The sequence below is a fragment of the Panthera tigris genome, chromosome B1, assembly GCF_018350195.1.
Source record: "Panthera tigris isolate Pti1 chromosome B1, P.tigris_Pti1_mat1.1, whole genome shotgun sequence".
Lineage (NCBI taxonomy): Eukaryota > Metazoa > Chordata > Mammalia > Carnivora > Felidae > Panthera > Panthera tigris.
In genome coordinates, this window is record NC_056663.1 from 34,724,057 (window position 1) to 34,744,831 (window position 20,775).

Sequence of the window (20,775 nt, forward strand, 5' to 3'; positions counted from 1 at the left end):
AGAGGTGAGTTCCAAGTCAGCTCTGACCACGTCAGGGGGAAGAGGAGGGAGAGAGGCCATGATGGGGGCAGATGGTGTGGGCACCAGGTGGTGGTGCGGGAGGGACGGCCTCATGCTGTGTCTCCTTCCCTCTCCCTGTCTCTCCCGCCTTTCCCCTCTGCCCTCTGTAGTCTCTCCTCCCCATCAACATCTAAAGACCTGCTTGGAAAGGGGGTGATAGCGCTCATCCTAAGGAAAAGGGAACCCCGGGCAGGAGTGAAATAAACCACGTTGGGTGCCCCCTCCCAGGCTGGGGGTGGTGTGTTTGGACAAAAGAAAAAGCCTTCAAAGAAAGGACTGAAATGAACGCTGTGAGCCCAGCCAAGGGCATGGGAACTATTTGGAGTACCTTCCTGACTCTTCCAGCAGACGGCCGTCCCTGCCCCCTTGGTCCCCACAGGGGCCTCAAAAGGGGACAGACCTACTGCAGGGTGCATACGTGCAGCCAGGTGACAGAGGTGCACCTGGACAGTGCCGTCCCCCCTGCAGCCCCCCCACACCCTCCCTTGCCCCCCCTCCAGCCCACCGCCACGTGATTTGATCGCCACATCCTTCCTACAGCCTCAGCCTGGCCCACGGCGCTTTCCTTATGTGTCATCCAGAATACCAGACCCTACTGTTTTGGAATTCCTCTCGCTGTGTGGTTTAAAGCAAAGGAATTAAATTCATACCAAATGAATTAAAAAAAAAGAGAGAGAGAGAGCAAATGAGCCTTACATCACATTTTCCCTTGGTTGCTTGCTTTCCTCCAGGGCCAGCTGACTGTGTGGCCACTGCCAGCCTGGCACGGGGTTATTTGGCCCTCTGCCTCCATTAAGCTTGGTCTTGGATGGTCTGCTCCCTAATAAATGATCAGCCACCTTTCCTACCCCTCCCTCTCCTCTTCGCATGTTCTATTCCCACCCACCAGCCAGCCCCTCTGAGCCATCTCCAGAACGTGGAAATCACAGCTTCCTGTGCTGGACAGCTTGGGCACGGGGTGGGGGAGGGGAGAGGCCGCGGCTCGACCGCAAAGCAAACGGGCTGCAGCCAGCAGTTGTTTTGAGTTTGTTTTCTAAAGCTAGAACAAAGGTTCCTGAAGCCAGTGGGTGTTTTGCACGCACCCCTGTCCCTCTTTTCTTCTCCCCCTAGTGGCAGGGTCAGAGCCGTCCTGTAAATCCGAGTGCTGTCACTGCACGCTGTCCTGCCGTGGCAGCCACGAGGCGCAGTCAGTGGGGGAGAGCAGTGTGGCCGAGTGGGAACCTCGGCTGGAGGATGGTGACACGGGTTCCCTTCTGATGCCTCGGCCCTCAAGGTGGCCGGTGTACATGAATGCTGACAAACAGCACCTCCAGCCAGGCCGGGCCCTTGGTGGGTGGGTAAAAGTTGTGGTCTGAGGACCACGTAGGCTGGAGGGGAGCAGTGACTCTGGTCTGATCCACCATACATAGAACGGCTGCAGGGGCACCCCACCCCCTCTGTGTTGAATCAAATCAGCATCGGCGAGAACTCAGAGCCTCGAAGCCTCTGAGCCCCCACGCCAGCACTCACACGCTCAGGCGTGCACACACACACACACACACACACACACAGGCATGCACGCACTTGCACACACATCCACACACGGGCACAGAAGTTGATGCAGACCAGCGTGTGTAGGCAGATGGAGTCAGGTGCTCCAGCTCCCATCTTGTAAAATGTGATCCAGTGGGATCAAAACGCTGGTGCAGGGTGGGTCTTACTCTTGTGCAATGAAATAAACCCTGTAAGGTGATTGGGCTTCCAGGCTGTCCCTGAGCACCTGGGGGCATTTAAACCATAGCCACTCATCGTCTCTGAGTACCTGGTGGGGCCGCATCTTCTGAAGAGTTGGGCTGATTTGGAATTGGAGTAGAATCGCGGGGGCGGGGAAGCAGGAGCAGTGGCCGGGCACTAACGTAGCCCCTGGACACGTGGCAGCCTTAGCCAGCACAATGTCTGTCCTCTAAGTCATGGCCTTCTTGGTTAGACCCATGCTATAGTTCCCTGTCTCCCCGCTCCTGCTTCTCATCTACCTGCAGAGCGGGATTGTTGGAGTGTAACCTGTTCAGTGCCCTGAAGTCCCCCACAGGGCTAGACCGTAGCGCTCTATCAGAAGCAGGGTGGAATTATGATCCATCTGGAATCTGCCAAGTCTGGGGCAGGAGCTCCTCTCCGTAGCTCTAAAGCTTGAGGTTCTGGAGGGAGGGGGTGCAGGGAGGTACTGGTGGTAAGGCCCCTGAGCCAAGCATGGGTTGGGGTGACTAACTGATGAGGGTCCCAGTGGGCTCCTCGACAGTCCAGGACAAAAGCTCCAGGGGAGGACCGCAAAGCAAGTTTGCGGCACAGCCAACGTGCAGAGGGGGCATGTGCACACCTCCCGCCCCGTGCACACGCACGCGCACAAATCTAGCCCCGTTTCAGCTCCTCGCCGAGGCACCTGTGTTTGGGGTGGGGCGGCTGGAGAGGGAGGGGAGCCGGCAGTGACGGCCTGCCGAGTGGGCATCAGCTTTTGCACTCAGCAGGACCGTGTGTCCCTTCAGCAACCCCTGGTGCGGTTGAGAGGTGGTGCCAACATCGGAGAGGGCCGAGTGGAGGTGCTCAAGAACGGAGAATGGGGAACCGTCTGTGACGACAAGTGGGACCTGGTGTCTGCCAGCGTGGTCTGCAGAGAGCTGGGCTTTGGGAGTGCCAAAGAGGCCATCGCTGGCTCCCAGCTGGGGCAAGGTAAGGAATGGGGCAGGGGGCGGGGGGGCGTTCTGTGGCCTCTCTTCACAGAGAGCATGGCGCGGGGAGCCCAACCCAGGTGCGCTAGCCTTGGGCCTTTCGGGGTCTTCTTGCTGTTCCCCCTCCCACTCGCCGCTGCCACTCTGTTAGAGAATCCCTGGCCGCTCCCCCAGCAGTCAGAGCTGGAAGGGCCTTAGGGAACACTGAGTCCCCCACTGTATGAATTTGGAAGCTGAGGCCCAGAGAAGGGAGTGAATAACCAAGATGAGACAACAAATTAGCAGCCAGCGAATACTCTAACGGGGGTCTCCCGGCTCCCAACCCGGTGCTCCCCACTGTCCCACCGAGAATGCTGGAATTCTCAAGGCCTTCCTCCAGGACAGGATCTCGGAATTCCTCAGGCTGTGGACCACCCCAGACACAAAAAAGTCCCAAAAGTCATCTTTCTTTCCCACTCTGGTGCAGCCCCACAAACATTCTCTCCCCGCCACCAGAGACTGGGAACAGGATGCCCGTCTCTGGATGACACGCGACGCTAATGAGAAGGAGCCTGGTTTTCATTAAGTGTCCTGAACAGATCTTTCATTTAAGCAGAGACCAAAAGTATAAGAAGCTTTCGAGCTGGTCGTTCCGTTGAGAGCACCGAGGCAAACATCGCATGAGAACGTGACAGATAGCTTCCTTTTCTGGCAAGGAGGGTGGGGCGTCCCGTCCTGTGGGGAGAGGATGTTTCCATACTGCCGGACGTAAGGCCATCACCCCACAGAAAGGAATGTGGTGAGGTCAGCGGTCACATTGGAGGAAGTAATAGCCCGGTGGACTGGAGAGAGAGTCCCGGAATCATAGATGGCACTGCTGAAGGGGACCTCAGTGCATCTGGTCCAACAGACGAGGCCTCAGGTGCTGGAGCACAAGCTTGCAGTCATCCCCATAGTTAGTGGTGGAGAAAATCTAAAACCCAAGTCTTTAGCTCACTCATATTTGGGCTTCTCCCTGTGTGCCCACCTTGGCCCAGTCCTGCTCACGTTCAGAACGCCTCTCTACCCCCATTCTGCAATCCCCTGCAGTTTCCTGGGCATGCCCTGAAGGTTAGGGGTCTAGGCTGGACTCTAACCTTGCATCGTGCCATCTGGAAGCCTCAGTTATACCACACGACAGTCCTCCTCCTCCCCTGGTCATGATGAGCTCTTTGGAGTTCCTTTGGATCTCGAATATTCCCACAGTCCGTCTTATTGATTGGCTGATGTGTCGGTGTGTGTTTCCCCAAGGCCTACTGTACAAAGACCACTCACCCTGAGGAATAAATAAGCACTGGATGACATAAGCATTCCATTTATCATGGGCGTGGGCTGTTGACCTAGTTATTTCCCTGCCCAGAGCAGCCAATGGTTTCCAAGGACCTGCAGAACTCTGGAGAGAGAGACAGTTGGCATTTTCAGTGCTGTCCTGGAAAGAACCACTGGATGATTTATTATCTCCTGCCACTCTGGGCAGATCAATTCTGCTAGGCAGAAGGGGGAAAGTCCACATTCAGTGTCAAGTCACAGAGCAGACAGGCTCAGTTCCGTTCTGGCTCTGGCTGGTGGGCCAAGTGACCACACCCAGAGTGAGGGTGTGAAAGGCAAGGATGGGGAGGCAGGCGATCTCAGTCCTCGTCCTGGGCCTGCTACCTACTTTCTCTGTGACCTTGAGTAAACTCCAGGTCCTCAGATTCTTCACTGGATTCACATTCGAGGGTTTATCTGGCTCCTGCCTCCTGTGGGTTCCCTGAGACCTGCTCTTCTCACTGGGACGGGTCAGAGTCAGGCACTGTGCTATGTGTTCTGCGACCCCCTGCACATATCTGGGCTCCAGCTCTTTCCACAACCACCTCCCTCCATGACCAAGTGCTGCAAGAGGGGAGGGCCTGTGTTCTTCGTGCTAAGTCTTGCCAGCTTATAGTGCCCTGGGATATTCATTTTATGAAGAATGAATGAATCAATGAGTGAATGAATGAATGAATGAATGAATGAGTTCCAGTTGCATAAGTAGGGTCAGCTGAATGAACACCTGGTGAAGCAGTTTTAACACTCTAGACCTTAGCTGTCCAATACAAATACAACGTGAGCCACATAAGTAATTTTGAATTTTCTAGTAGCCTTGTAAAAACAAATAAAAAGAAACAGGTGAAATTAATTTCAATAATATATTTTCCTTAATCGAATCTATCCCCCAAATTATTATTTCAACATGTAATCAGAATGAATGCTGTTAATGAGATAGTGTACGTTTCGTGTGCCAAGTCTTTGAAATCTAGGGTGTGTTTTATACGTGGAGCACATTCCAGTCTGGACCGGCCACATTCCAAGCGCTCAGTGTGGCCAGTGGCAGCCCTAGAGCAGTGGCTTTAAAACCCTTTTGCCTGAAATCCCCGAGCAGAAATGCCATGCATATAAAGCCGAAACAGAAGTTTCCAGAAATGATGCTTACCTCTCTAACATGCAAAACACTACGCTACGTCCTGTTGTATTCTACCGTGCTCTTAGAAGTGTGATTGTCACCGGCAAAGTTGATTCTGGGTCTAGAGTCCGTGACATCGCTCCAACACGTTGGGCTTCTCCCTAGTACCCTGCTTCTGTCCCCGGCCTGTGGTCACCTGGGACAGCGTTTATACGTGGGGAAAGAGCAGGGCTAAGGTGGACGTGGAGAAGCCATCGTGAGGAGGAACAATTCAGGGGTCAGTCCAGAACCAGGAGTAGGTGAGTGCTGGGAGTCAGGATGCAAGTGAAGCCCAGGTCCACAAAATGAGCCAAGAGCCCACAGGCAGCACTGGGCATGCTCAGCTGTACACTGGGCGAGGGTGTATCTAAGTTCGGCTGGAAGGACACAACCAGTTGTTAGTCGGAGTCTAAAGCATGGTAGGCTCTTGCATAAACCTCTCCTCTCCTGGCCAGTCCAGTAGGTCAGTGATTCATAAGCATTCGTTGTTTGGGCTGGGCCCTGGAATGGAGAATTCGTTAATTCCACAAACATTTATGGTAATGGCTTCTGCTCCCCAGGAGCTCCCGTCAAGTGGGGGAAATTAGAAATAACCTCAATCAAAGGTAAACCTGTACTAATAGAGAGGTGATGAGATGTAAGGGAAATACTGAGAACATTTACCATTTCCTGAGCCCCTGGCCCACCCCGCCAGATAGATTTTATTATTGCCTTTTATGATGAGGGAGGTGAGACTCAGAAAGCTCCCGTCACTTCCCGAGGAGGAGACGCAGCCCGACTGCTGGCCCATCACCTCACCAGCGAGAGGTGTAAAAGAAAATGCCGCGGGCAGGGGCAAGGTCGTGTCCAGCTGAGCCCGGGAGGAGGAAGGATCTGAAGTGTTCCTTGGAGGCAGGCCTCTACCTAGGTCAGCTCTTTAAGAGGAGCAGGGCTTCCAGGAGGCAGAGGGAGCATCCCCACGTGAAGAAGCAGGTGCTTCTAACCTCTCCGCTCTTTCCCCAGCAGCCCTCCTCTCCCGTCCAGCACATGGGGTTCTCTCTCTTCACGTGCCTCGGAAACAGAGCGAGATCCTGCGGTGGGGTCATGCTGCCTGGTGTGAGTGCTGGCTCCTCCATCAGGTCCCCGGTTTCCTCATTTTACCGAGTTGCCATGATGATTGAGTGCGTTCATATATCCAACGTGTGTAGGACAGAACCCTAGTAAGCGCTCAGTGAACATGTGGTATCTTCATTGCCATTGTCGCCATCCTCCTCCTGACGGTCCTCAGGCAAGCCGGGCATCTGATACTCAGTCCGAGGTGGCTGCGTCTTTCTGTGTCCATCTCACTCCCTGAGCTGTGGCCCCTGCCTGCTTCAGGGGCCCTGTTTGGCACCTGTGGTGCGTCCCAGCCTCTCCACTCCAAGTCCTTGGATGCTTCCAGCCATAGTCAGCAATGTGTTTTTATCAACTATATAACATTCCAAGGAATTGAAAGCTTTATTGTTTATGAATTTCCAAGGAAAGGGAAACTTGGCTCTCACTTACTAATACGGGTTGTCCCGGAAGTTCATCTTGGCCTAGATACCGAGTGTCTCCAGAAACCTCCTCAATGGAAATGGGACACAGGCACGGCCTGTGGTCGGGGGGCCTCTGGCCTAGCGGGGAGGCCGACAGGGAACAGAGAGCCACCTGAGTGCTCGATGGGAGGGGGGCCCAGCTTAGACAGGGATCAGAGAGGCTTCTCTAAGGAAGTGGCCAAAGCCGAGCCCTGAAGGATGAGCAAGCTGGTGAGGAGGGAGGAGGATGGGCCAGGCAGAGGGTCCAGGCAGGGGAAGAGGTCAGCTCAATCAAGCAGCCAAAGGAGACGGCGGTGTGGCAGAGGTGGGAAGAGCAGGTGGAGCCAGACTGCGTAGGATGAACAGGGCGCTCGGGGACTGTGGATTTCACCCTTCGATGCAGTGAGAAGCCATTCTGGGGACTTACGATGGGGAGTGACACGATTCAGTATGCATTAACAACCTTCTTGGGTTGTCTTGTGGCGAATATTTGGCAACGAGCAAGCAGGAGGGAGCCTGGAGGCTGTTGCCTTTGTCCAAATGGACGATGACCGAGCGGGACGAGTGTTGCGCCGGCAGAAATGAAAAGCACCCGGAGTTAGGGAAGTGAGTAGAGTGTGGTGATGGATTCCTTGGCAACCACAGAGGAGGAGGCGGTACCAGAGGTGACCTCTGGGTTCTGGTGAGAACACCAGGCCGGATGGATACCACTTTGAGATGGAGAGGGCTGGTGGAGAAACAGACAGGAGTAGGTCCTTCTACTGGACACGGAAGCAGAGGGGACAAAACAGACAGCTCTTCCAAGAAGTTCACCCTGATGCAGATGAAACTGACAGGCCAGAGGGTGGGCTCAGGGGAGGGTGGTTGTAAGATGGGAAGTTTGAGTGAGCACTGAGGGGCAGGACCCCAGCTAGAGAAGGATGGTGAATGGGGGTAGGAGAGAGATGTGATCACAGGTGGGCAGGGACCACTGTGGGGGTCCATGCAGCCCAGAACTCCTAGAAAGAACTAGACTTAGGGGAGCGCCTCGGTGGCTCAGTTGGTTAAGCATCTGACTCAATCTCAGCTCAGGTCATGATCTCACGGTTCATGAGTTCAAGCCCCGAGTCACGCTCTGTGCTGATAGCATGGAGCCTGCTTAGGATTCTCTCTCGCTCGCTCTCTGCCCCTCCTCTGCTTGCTCTCTCTCTCTCTCTCTCTCTCTCTCAAAATAAATAAAAATATTAAAAAAAAAAGAACTGACTTTGATCCATGTTGATGGGCTAGGGCTAGACAGAGGGGAGGTAGCCCTGTGAGCTGAGTTCAGCCAGACTGGTCAGTTTGGGAATTCTCTCTCTTCTCTCTCCCCAACAGTAGGGGCCTCCCCTTGGTTATCTGGGTGCCTGTGAGAGAAGCTTCTCTGCATGTTCACCATAGGTCATTTACTGGATGGCCCCTCTCTGCCTTGGGGACACTGACATGGCCAGTGTCCAGGGAACACTGGCAGTAGATGGGCTGGGGAGAGGAGAGAGGACAGGGTCTCCCTACAGGCTCCCTGCGGGCCACTGTGTCCCTCCTCAATGAAGGGTAACGGCTCTTAGCAGGTGGCCTCTCCACACGGCTTCTTTGCTCTCCTGGGTCAATACTACCATCTTCCCTTCACTCCTGCTGGCGTCAGGACCTTATCTGTGTCCCACTATGAGGGGCTTCAGAGGCTTCTGAGTATTGGACAGTCTGCTGTGATTTTGTGATTTCCCCACACTCTGTCCATCTCTTTGTTTTCAAAACCCCCTTTTCCAACTCTGTTCAAATCACCCAGTTTGAGGGTGCCATCGCTTTCCTGCGGGGACTCTGAATCTATAGGGATAGTCACCCCTGTGAGGTTCATAAATGCACAAGGTATTGAAGTTGAAGAGGAAACTTAGATGTCTTCTCTTCCAGTTCCTTTATTTAAGGAAGAAAACCTATTCAGAGAGGCTGAGTGGGTTGGCCAAGGTCACACAGGAAGTTAGTAAGCACATTTGATTTGCTTTTATGGGAGAAGTGAATCCTAAGACAAGAAGCAGGTCTCTCCAGGGAGAGGAGGCCTGGATCCTTGAGCTGATTATGGGATGTAGTTGGAAGTTTTGAGGATGGAGAAACACGTTCTTACTGGCTAAGACTTTCTTGCCCATTCCAGAAACTTTCCTCCGGAAGCTGTCAACAGCATGTGTTTATTTCCTCCCCCAGGGATAGGACCCATCCACCTCAATGAGATCGAGTGCACCGGGAATGAGAAGTCCATTATAGATTGCAAATTCAACGCTGAGTCTCAGGGCTGCAACCACGAGGAAGATGCTGGTGTGAGATGTAACATCCCTGCCATGGGCTTCCAGAAAAAGGTGAGGGGATTATGTTCTGTTTTGGTGACCAAGCCCCAGAGAGTATGAGCCAGGTAGCCTCATTCTGAAGGTTTCTAACATGCAGTGTTAGAGTGCTCTGATGATGAACTCAGAAAGGGCTTAGGCTCCACTGCTGTCACCATTAAGGACATTGTCACCTAGCATTCGTTAAATGGGCCAAGTGAGAAAACGTATGTGTAAACACCGCTGTCCTTAGTGGCCCATGTCGGGCATCCAGTGTGTGCCTCTCCCTGTGCTGGGACTAGATGTGTGGTGTGATCTCAGTGCAGTCCCTTCTGTAAGGTCTGAAGCACCTGGGACACCCTTGGCATGGTCCCTAGCCAAGTACCCAGAAGAACTACATCGACAGCAGGCCTACAAATCACACAAATGTAAGCACAATATAGACAGTATTTGGAGACAGAAGACTGTATTTTGGTAACCAGAGGGAAATAAAGGGGAAACTTAACAGCATTATACCAGAGACGCACCCGTCCTTTCCTGAGATGGAGTCGCTAAAAACCTACGTCGTGTGGCTAGCGTGGGTGATCTTTCCACAGGGGTAGCCAACAAGATGAATTCCTCTCGGGCTATCCAATCCTACAGAAAGGCCCAGTACATCCTGTTTACTGCTCTTCACTACACCATGAACTTGTCTGGGTCCTGTGCATTATCTGCTATAGGGCTGGCGTGTTGGAAGGGTTTCTTTAGTGCTTATTTTATTTTTGTATTTTTTTATTTTTTCAGAGAGAGAGAGAGAGCATGCAAGCCTGAGCGGGGGGGGGTGGGGTGGGGGGGGGAGCAGAGGGAGAGAGAGAGAGAAAGAAACTTTTTTATTTTTTATTTTTTATCTTTGAGGGTTGCTTAGGTTGGAGCTTGATAGGGGGCTCAATCCCATGACCCTGGGATCATAACCTGAGCCAAAATCAGGAGTCAGATGCTCAACCAGAGCTACCCAGGTGCTCCTTAAGCACTTATTTTTGAAAACGAGCAAATGCGGGGGTGCCTGGGTGGCTCAGTGGGTTATGCCTCCGATTTTTGATCTTGGCTCAGGTCATGATCTCATGGTTCATGGGTTCAGGCCCTGCACTAGGCTCTGTGCTGCTAGCACCTACTTAGGATTCTTTCTCTCTCTCTCTCTCCCTCTCTTTCTGCCCCTCCCCTGCTCATGCTCTCTCTCTCTCAAAATAAATAAGTAAACATTATAAAAAATAAAAATAAGTAAAAGTGAGCAAATGCAGACATATCAGGGTGCAGGATGGTTCCCCAGTTGGGTTCTTGCTTTGACAGTGATTCTTGACCTTGGCACCAGCATGCCAAAGACACTACTAAACTGGTCAGCCGCGGCATGTGTTGTGCAATTCACTGCCCAATGGGGCCAAAACCGTGAACCCAACAGTGCTCAGCGAAGCCATGCATTTGCCTGTGGGCGAGCAGGAGCATGGGCCACAAGCCCACAGCCACGGGGAAGGCTCACCACTGCTAATTGTCTGGCGGCATTCCAAGATAGCCATAACAGGGCTATGAGAGGTAACATGCCACATGTCACGGTATGCTGTGGCACCATTCACTTTGGGCTGATTGGAGTTGGGTGGGGTGGGGTTCCCAACACAAATGGAAGACCTGGGCCAGAGAAAGTGATGTTTTCCAGATGCATTTTATGGTTGGTATGGCTGAGCCAGGCCGTGTGCTCGCTGATGCCAAAGGAGGCACCACATTCCCGGCACCAACGGCCTTAGTCTTGCACAGGCCCTCCAGGCTCCACCAGCTGCTCCCTGAGCTCAGGCATGCAGCGTGGGGGAGTTTTACACCTGGTGGCGATCCCCCAGAAAGGAGATGGGGACGGTCACCCGTGAAAGAAAGTCGTATGGGCTGTGCCGGTTGTCTCGGCGCAGCAGCGGGCCAGCCTTCCACGTGGCGTGGCGTGGGGCTCCCACGGCCGCCAGCAACAACGCCGGGCAGAGCAATCAGGATTCCCATGTTTTATCGCTGCGTTAGTTCTCTGGGGCTGCCATGACAAAATACCACAGACTGGGTGGCTTAGACAGTAAAAATTTATGTTCTCCCAGTCCTAGGGGCTAGAAATCCAAGATCAAAGTGCTGGCAGACTTGGTTGCTCCCGAGGCCTCTCTCCTTGCCTTGCAGATGGCCGCCTTCTCTTTGTGTCCTCGTGTGGCCTCTGCGTCTGCATCCCTGGTGCCTCTTCCTCTTCTTATAAGGACACCAGTCATATTGGACGAGGGCCCACCCTGATGACCTCATTTATTCTTCATTACCTCTTGAAACACACTTTCTCCAGATGCAGCCATATTAGGGGTTAGGGCTTTAGCACGTGAGTTTTACGGGGGGACACAGTTCACAACACTCACTCCCTGGCTGATCCCTTATTTAATTTCTTTGAGGCTTGAGTTTTCTCCTCTGAAAATAAGGGGGTGAGAGAGAGGATTTCCCTAGCTTCCCTTCCAACCCAGTGCATGAGGAAATTGACTTGTCTATTGAATGGCTAATAAAAAGCCACAAACTTGGAGCCCGGTAGCTTTGGTCATCCAACCACAGCGAAGCCTCATTTCCCTCCCTGCCGGGAGGGAGGAGCCAAGCTGAGGAGGCTGTGGGAGTGGCAGTGAGGTCACCAGGCGACCACCCTTGCTGACCTCCAATTCACCTCTGACCACCCTGGGGGAGGGGAGTGCAGGAAGGGGGGTTTGGCTGGCCTAGCCTGGTGGCAGGACCAAACCCGTGTATGGAATGTGAGTTGGAAAGTGCCCGCGCTGCCTTTCATGCTAACATCTGGGCCGGTTACCTCACCTCCTACCCCCTCACCTCCCCAAATGAGGTGTGGGACTGGTTCACCACAACCTTATCAAAACATGATAGGGGCGCCTGGGTGGCTCAGTTGGTTAAGCGTCCGACTTTAGCTCAGGTCACGATCTCGCGGTCTGTGAGTTCGAGCCCCACGTCGGGCTCTGGGCTGATGGCTCAGAGCCTGGAGCCTGCTTCCAATTCTGTGCCTCCCTCTCTCTCTGCCCCTCCCCCTTTCATGCTCTGTCTCTCTCTGTCTCAAAAATAAATAAACACTAAAAAAAATTAAAAAAAACAAAAACAAAAACAAAACATGATGCAGCCCTGCCCTACTCCACTGGCTGGAAGTGTTTTGTTTTCCCTATTCATGCTCAGGGAGATGCGGCTCCCTTCTCTCAAACCCCGTACTGCTGCCATCAAGAGCCAAGGGAATAGGAAAAGGGAAATGCCTGGGTTACTTTCAGAAACTCTGAGGAGGATTGACCTTCCCTGGTATCCTCACTGGGTGACGAGGTGGAAGGATGAGGGCCAGAGGCCCCTGGCTGACCCGAGGCCTCTTGGGGTTCCACCGGTCCTGGTGATGTCAGAGTACCTCTAGCTAGCAGGCCAGGCCGTTTCCAGAATGCTGGTGCCTAGGAGTGGGGCCCTGGGAATGGAGAGCAATGCCCTGGGCCATGTTAGAGCTTCATGGCTCGCCTCTTGCTCCCTCTGGTCTTCTCTGGAAAATGAGAAAAGGCCCCCAATGCATCTTGAAGTGCTTAGATTCCCTCCTGAGTAGTGGCAACCTGGTCCCTGTCACCGAGGCTGCTCCAGGCCTCATCAGCCCTGGGGAATCACAGCAGCAGCTTGGAGAAGGGCTTCAAGGAGAGGCCCCCGCTCACCACTGGTGACCACATGAGTCAACCTGCAGCCACGGTCCTCAGCCAGAGCCTCCGAGACTTCCCTTGGCTTTCGAATGCAGGACAGGGATGCTGGCACACGGCCAGCCACCTTTGGGAGGGCTTCACAGGCAGAGATGGACCAGGGAGAGCATCCTCTAGAACTAAAGGGAGCCCTGGACACAGGCCCTTTGCACTGGGGAGCCCCACTGCTCCCCGGGAGCAGGACAAAGTGTGAACAGGGGTCCTTCCAGCTCCTCCGCCCTCACCCTTCACTGCTCTCCAGATGACAAAATGAAGTCCGTCTTCAGGAGGCAGTGGCCTGTGAAGGGGGCAGCCGGAGGCGCCACGTGTCCCCACTGCAGTCAGTAAGGCAGGGCACAGTCCACACGGAATCCAAAACCAGTGGTAAACCCGATTGGAAGTCATTCTGCTCTTTAACTTCACTGCCCGCCGACATCCTGAGCCTCAGTGCTAAGCTGGTCCAGCGGAAGGGTGCACCCCGTGCGGGCCTCCACCTCACTGGACTTGGTGGCGGGAGCTGGGCACCACACGGGGGGAGGGGAGGGATCTGGACGTCCCAGAGAGAAGGGAAGCGTACCTCTGGCTCCCGAAATCAGAGCCCACGTTGTGGGAGGGCTCGTTCCGAGGCCTAAATGCAGGGCCTGCAGTGCAGGCTCTATTGCCGTCCGCGGGCTCTGTCTGTCATCACACAGTGTCCAAAGGCCCACGGCCAGGCCAGGGGGCTGGAGACTCGGGACCAGGGGAGGAGGGAGACGGGATGTGCGTGAGGGGCTGGCAGATTGCTCCTTGTCAAGGCAGCAGTCGCTGAGAGGCAACCCGAGATGGGTTTCACAAGACCCCAAATTAGGTTTCTTTGTGAGTGTTTAAGCCTCAGGGGTCAGTGTGACCTCAGCGGACAGTCAATACCTCAGAACCCTAAAGCCCAGTCCCCAGGGCCCAGATCTCCCAGCCAGTGTGCTCCCTCCGCCACCTGACTGCAAAGGCCCAACGCGGTCCTCAGTTCTGGGTCAATGGTCCCCGCTTTGAAACGAAAGCAGCCCTGCCTGGAGAAGGAGGCCTAGTGCCTATGGTTTGGAGGTAGTCTGGTATGGAAGTTAAGAGGCGCTTCCCTCATCTGAGACTCTGTTTTCTCATCTGTAGAATGGGGATGACCTAACAGGGTAGTCGTGAGAGCAGAATGAACTCATGTCCACAAGAGACTTGCATGGGCCCACGGACACCATACGTGCTCCGAAGTCTGTCTGTAAGCTTCCCCACGCCAAGCGCAGTGCCTGTCACAGCACAAATGCTCAATGAGCATCAGCTGGATGAATGGATCTGGTGAAATCTGCACAACTGATTTCATCCCTGGGGAGGGGCTGGCATTACCTAAGGCAGAGTTCAGTAAGCACGTAAAGGAAGTATATGGTGAAATAGAGGCCTTTGTTAGGTCTCAGGTAAGCAGAGGGGCTGGCCTGGGGTTACCTAGAGGCGTCCCTGTTGGCTTTTAACACACACCTGCCCAAGGCGCTGGCCCTTCCTTGGGATGTTGGAACTGAGTCGCCTGCCTCCTGCCATTCTGGAATTTTCTCAGTGGCTCTGCTCATCTTATTTGTTTGTGTTTTTACATAGCCCTGAAGATACGTTAGTCATGGGTAAAGTACAATCCGTATCTCAGACAGTGTCCATTGCCCACCTTCACCCTGGTCCTCAGCCCAGAGATACTCAGCAAGACAAACATTGGCCTCCCGAAGGCCAGCCCCCTTCTCGTGTGCTCCGAACCCTTCGATTTCTTCTGAAGAGAGTTCTGATTTCTGATGGGACTCCCACCCTAATAAAGATCATCGCTTTGATGATGGCTCATATTTCTTGAGCACCTACTTGGTGCCAGGCCCTGTCTAAGCACTTTACACAAACTATCACATTTTTTGTATTCATTTATTTTGAGAGAGAGAGAGTGTGTGAGCAAGCATGCGTGAACAGGGGAGGAGCAGAGAGAGAGAGAGAGAGAGAATCCCAAGCAGGCTCTACGCAATCAGTACAGAGCCCAACATGGGGCTCGAACCCATGAACCATGAGATCATGACCTGAGCCAAAATCAGGATCAGACACTTAACCGACTGAACCACCCAGGCGCCCCTGAATTATCTCATTCTTTCATTCAACGAGCCTAGGACAGAGACTTAGCATCATGGCTGCCCTTGACTTGTCTGTTTGCCAGCTGACCTCATTGACTTTTGCAACCCCTAAGCCCATAATAAGAACTTAAGAACATACTTCATGCCCTAGAAGTTATGCTTGCTAAGAACTGGTGAGCCAACAGCCCAATGCACTGAGGGTTCCTGGAGGTGTCATGCCTTGTCCCAAAGGAATGAATTGCTAGATGTATAGAGGGAAGGAAGGTAAGGTGTTTGGATTAAGGGTTGCATTTTCAGGACGCTTCCCTAACCTCCAGATCTCTCTGCCTGCCCTCATGTAAATTGGTCCGTGCTTTCCGTCCATAAGACTGGTCACTTATTCATTTATTCCAGAAGGAGTGTTGGAGAACCTAACACTTGTGAGGTGCTCGCTTCGTTACTGCTCACACAGCAAACCACACAAGTACAACTCTGCCCTTCGGAGCTTATGTTCTGGCAGAGGAGACAGGCATTAAACAAATTGTAAGTTAGCTTAGTTCTAACTGTCATAAATGCCAAGAAGGAAACGTGTGGGGAGCAATGGAATGTGTCTGTGGGCCCTGACCCTGCAGGCGAGAGAGGAGTGTCGTTGGGTATGGAATCCAAAAGACGGACAAGGATCAGCAAGGCAGAAGGGCACCTGTGTGCAGTGGGCTTCAGTGTGAGAGGTGTGACTTACTATGGGACTCGGTCAGGAGAGTTAGGTAGCCACAGAAGCTAAGAGAAGGCCCACATGCCTGGCGGTCAGAGAACAGGATGAGAGAGTGAGCAGTGGAGCATGGGAAGCCGCTGACGTGTTCTGAGCAGGGAAGTGACACGATTGGGTGGTCTTCAAAGACGACTCTGGCTTCTGACTAGACAATAGGGCGATGAAGTCTAGAGCGGGGCAGGGAGGGGGGGGCGGAGGTCTGGCAGGGGCAGGAGGTGATGGCGCCCAGGGACAAGGGGGTCTGCACGGAGCTGGAGGGAAGCGATGGACTGGAAGGAGACTTTGGAGATAAAATCCACGGAGGAAGATTTTGACAGGATGTGGGGGAAGAAAGAGAGGCTGGGGTCGAGGATGGCTCCGAGATTTCTGGCGTGTATAACAGAGCAGATTCGGAATCAGGAAACTACAGCTTGCAGGCCAAACCTATCCCTCTGCCTGCTTTTGTAATTACAGTTTTACTGGAACACAGCCATACCCAGCCATTTACACATCTGCCGTGGCTGCTCTTGAGCTACGCAGCAGAGCTGAGCGGTTACGACACAGAGCATACGGCCCACAAAGCCTAAGATGCCACCTGGCCCTTTATAGAAAGGTTGCTGCCCCTGCGGTAGATGGTAGTGCCTTTTACTGAAATAGGGAGCAAGGGAGAGCTAAAGCACAGGCTTAGGTGGGGTCAGAAAAGATGCCAGGGTCAGATTTGGGCCTTTGCAAGGTGCCAGGCGGAACTGTCAAATAGGCAGTTGGCTACAGTGTCTCGGAAGGGGGGTCTGGTGGAGAGGAGAGTGGGGGTGGAGGCCGATGAGATCGGGAGCTGGAACCAGGTGAGCAGAGGGTGTGATGATGCCAAGGAGCCAGGAAGGAGTCTTGCAGAATTCTAATATTTTAAGGCCTCTTGCACCCTCGCTAGTGTCTGATTCTAAGGGCAGCCCCTACAGGTAGTCTCACGGAGGGCAGCAGGGAGTAGAAACAGGTGCTGCTGTGGTGCTCAGTGGGGGTGAGTGCCTCTCCTCTGGCCACACAGGCTTCTAAGGTTCCAGGATGCCTGTGAGCGGGGACCTAATACGTAAGACCATGCTGGGCACGATAAGGGCGCACAGTAGGCTCTCAGTGATGCTGTCGAATCCAACTGTGTCCCAGGCAAGGACCCCCTGGCTTGGGGAAATTGAGACTGGTGGCAATATGGTGGGCAGCTCCCCTCTGTCTCCACCTGCTGACCATGCCTTTCTCTCTGTCCGCAGCTGCGCCTGAACGGGGGCCGGAACCCCTACGAGGGCCGGGTGGAGGTACTGGTGGAGAGGAACGGGTCCCTCGTATGGGGGACGGTGTGTGGTGAGAACTGGGGCATTGTGGAGGCCATGGTGGTCTGCCGGCAGCTGGGACTGGGCTTTGCCAGCAACGCCTTCCAGGTGAGAAGCCCCAGCCTCGGACCCTTCCATCCAATCCGGCCCTGCCCCTCTCCGTCAGCCCCTATTTTTCAGGAACCTTCCCCAGCTACCCAGAAAGTAGAGAGCAAAGTGCCCTGGACTATGCGGGGGAAGGGGAACCTCATCCTGGCCTCAGCTCTGCCCTCACCGCCCTGAGTCCTTGGGCGAGTCATGCTCCCTTCTGGACTGTTTCCCCACTACAGAGTGAGGGGCTGGACTCCGGTTCCCAGGGTCCACTCAGCTCTGAGTGCTGGGAGTCACCCTGGGCTGTGGACTGATTCTGGGGTGTCCTGATGTGCCTATGCAGCAGGAAACAACTCGGTCCTACGGGGCAGTGGCAACCACCCAGCCCAAGGCCCCAGATGCCTTAGCTCACTCCCTTGGAGGCCCCTCTGGCCAGACCATGTTTCCCAAGTGGTGTCATGCGTTCTCCCCGTGATTGGCAGGTAAACCTCCAAGCCTTGTCCTGCATCTGTGCCCTCTTCCCTCCGGTCCCTTCCTTAAAGAGAGAGACTCAGATGAAGGTAGCTAAGCCCCTGCCCCTATTGGACGGCAGAAGAGGAAAGGCAGGAAGCTCTTTGGCTTCAAAAATCATTGACTTCTGTTCCCTATAGTGTGAGGGAACGTTGTCAGAAGGAGGCCGGGAGGAGGAGGAGCCAGAGGTAGGAGGCTCAAGGTCTATTCCCGACTGTACCCCGACCAGCCTGCTGTATAATGGTCTAGGACAAAGCAACCACTCTTCTGTGCCTCAGTTTGTCTCCCTGTGACATGGAATGACTAGGCTCAGGTCCTCAGTATCCTGGCTCCAAACACTTTCTCACAGAAGAGGAAAATGGCTAGAGCCCCCAGCTTGCTTGGCCAACCCTGATTCCAGCTCCTGTGCCCAGGTGGCCCTGTCCCCCAGAACGGGATCACCTAGGGAGGGACTCGGGACAACTCCGCAGCCTTGCTGAGCCTGACTGCCTGCTTGCAGGCTGGCCGGGTCCAGGGCAGGAGCTGAGTCCTGAGCAGAGACTGCCCTGTGGCTCCTCTCCCAGCATTCAGAAGGGACAGGCCTCTGATGCCACTGCCCACGCCCTCTGGGGTCCTGGCTTCCCATAGTGCCTCTGCTAATACTGCTTTGACCAGCCGAGGCACTCTCTGGGGCCCCAAAGGGGGCGGAAGAACAGTGTTCTCCAGCTACTTTTGTTCCTGGTCAGCTCATTCTTAAGACACCTGTGTGTCTGCAGGGTCATGCAGTGGGCCAGGATCTGCCACCGATTACACACCCTGTCCCCTCTCTAGGCCCCGGTGTTCTCTCTAGAGGATGAGGGGCGTTCTCTTGGTAAACAGAACCAATCGGATGTATGAATATTGAACTATCATGTGTCAATAGATCGCTTCTCTCCTGCCAATTCTGACCAACTGGCAGTGTCTCCCGGGAGCACTGTGTTGAGGATCCTGAGAGCACACTGGGTTTAGAGGAGAGAGTGCTGTGATTGACTAGTCATGTCTGCCCCGGGCGTGGGGCTGGGGAGCGAGCAGGGAGTTGCAGGTGCCTGCCATTCCTGACGCACAGTATTCAACAGCTGTTTGACCAGAGTCTTAGCTATGCCTTCCCCTCGGGGAGCAGTGGCAGAACCAGAGTGCGAGGGTCTCCCTCACTCTGCCACCAACAAAGTGCGTGACCTGAGTGAGTGACTGTTTGTGCCTCTGCTGTCTCCATCTGAAAAAATGGGGCTCATTTAGCTTTAGCTTGGGGATTTTTGTGAGGCCGAAAGTTGACAGAATATGAGACAGTGACAATCCAAGGTGACCCACTTGCCGTTTCTTTTGTTTCATCCAGGAGACCTGGTATTGGCACGGAAATATCTTCGCCAACAAAGTAGTCATGAGTGGAGTGAAGTGCTCGGGAACGGAGCTGTCCCTGGCTCACTGCCGTCACGATGAGGATGTGACCTGCCCCCAGGGTGCGGTGCAGTACGGGGCTGGAGTCGCCTGCTCAGAAAGTGAGCATCCCTGGGGGTCCTACCCCACCCTCCCCGCCAGGCTGCAAAGAATCCCGCTGGTTATTCCTTCCAAGGTTCTGGGGCCTCTGCCCTGAGTGGTGCCAAAGAGGAAAGCAGAGATTAATTTTAAGTGAAAAGAGTCAGGGTTGGGGGGGGGGGGGAGGAACTACCCCCTACCCACATCCCCACAACTTGCCTGCTGACAGTGGAAAGACAAGCAGGAGGGAGGGACTTGGAGAGTCTGGGAGTCTTGGGTTCAAATGGCAGGGCCAGTGTAGACGAAGTGACTGAGAACTACACGTTCTTACCAGTTGACGAGGAAGAGCGCACCTTCCTTGGAGGATGTCTCTGAGGGCAGTAAAGCAGACGAAGCATATATGAGGTGCTCTGTGCCTGTTGGCTTCCTTCCTTTCACCTTGCTCCAAAGGGCATCTCCCGTTTCACACCGTGGAGGCAACTTCCCGGTGACTCCCTGGGAATCCCAGAGAGCCTAAATACACAGAAGGAGAAACCCCGCCCACACTCAGAATGGCCCAGCTCATGAAGGCTCCCTTCTGTGCTGAGAGAGAGAGAGGGGCCTAGCCGTGCAGCTTTGCGGGCACACTGCTGTCCTGATGCCCAGACTCTGCCCTCCCCACCCCGGCCTTATAAAACCACACTTAGCCTTCTCCCTCGAGAACCTGGCAGGTGGCAGAGGCCCAGGATCTGGCCAGAGAACTTGAGATCAGACCCCACCCGCCATTTATTAGGTGACTTTGGCAAAGTTAGTTAACCACTATGATTTACAGTTGTTTTTTTCTGAGACACTGGAAATTAAATGTGACAATGAATACGTACACGTGCACAATAAACAATGATGCACGTCTTTTACCATCATGGAGAACCTGGGGAAGAGTAAACCTGAACTCAGTGAGCTTCGTCTGCCCATCGACCCCGTTAGACTCACTGACCCAAGCCTTGTAAGGTGGGACTGTCCACCCGGCATGAGCTTCTCTGGGCAGATAGCACAAGTTATCGCGTCCTGTCTGAGGAGATCATCACCCTTGCCAGCCGCCCCCACCCCTGCCCCAGGAAGAACATCCTAGCAGAGAGAAAGCAGTCAGGGGCCTTTCCTTTGCTTCTTAATTTATTTTATTTTGTAATATACCATTATTGCCAAAAGGAATATATAAAGGAAGATAATATGAACCTCAGTGAAAGGTAGCATGAGATAAAAGCAGATACAAAAGGAGTGCCTGGGTGGCTCAGTTGGTTAAGCGTCCGACTCTTGATTTCATGATCTCAGGGTCATGAGATCGAGCCCCGCGTCAGGCTCCATGCTGACAGCACAGAGCCTGCTTGTGATTCTCTCTCTCCTTCTCTCTCTGCTCTTTCCACCATCCCCTTCTCTCTAAAAATAAATACAAACATTTTAAAAAACAGCAAGAAAGTAGGGGTTGTCAAAAAGGTAGTGGCTCAAAATGGAACCAAGAGAGAGGTTAATAAAAAATTATAGTGTGGAGTCCTATACATTTACTCTTGGGAGGTCATAAAATTCACCATGAACTTCCTAACAGCCAAAAAAGGAAGGAAACCTGGTCATTAATACCAGTATCCATGAAATAGAAACAAACCCATGAGATAGGAGCAACTCACTGTTCTAGTTTCCAAGATGGAAGGGA

At 53.7% G+C, this 20,775-nt stretch overlaps 1 protein-coding gene across 1 annotated transcript in view; it reads left to right on the forward strand.

The window, feature by feature from the left end:
• LOXL2 (lysyl oxidase like 2) overlaps window positions 1-20,775 on the forward strand; it is a 92,908-nt gene that overhangs the window by 57,852 nt on the left and 14,281 nt on the right. The window contains exons 6-9 of the mRNA XM_042983236.1: window positions 2,580-2,763; window positions 8,985-9,136; window positions 16,941-17,108; window positions 18,952-19,114. Of these exons, the coding sequence (XP_042839170.1) occupies window positions 2,580-2,763; window positions 8,985-9,136; window positions 16,941-17,108; window positions 18,952-19,114 (667 nt within the window). The remainder of the gene's footprint in view (window positions 1-2,579; window positions 2,764-8,984; window positions 9,137-16,940; window positions 17,109-18,951; window positions 19,115-20,775) is intronic.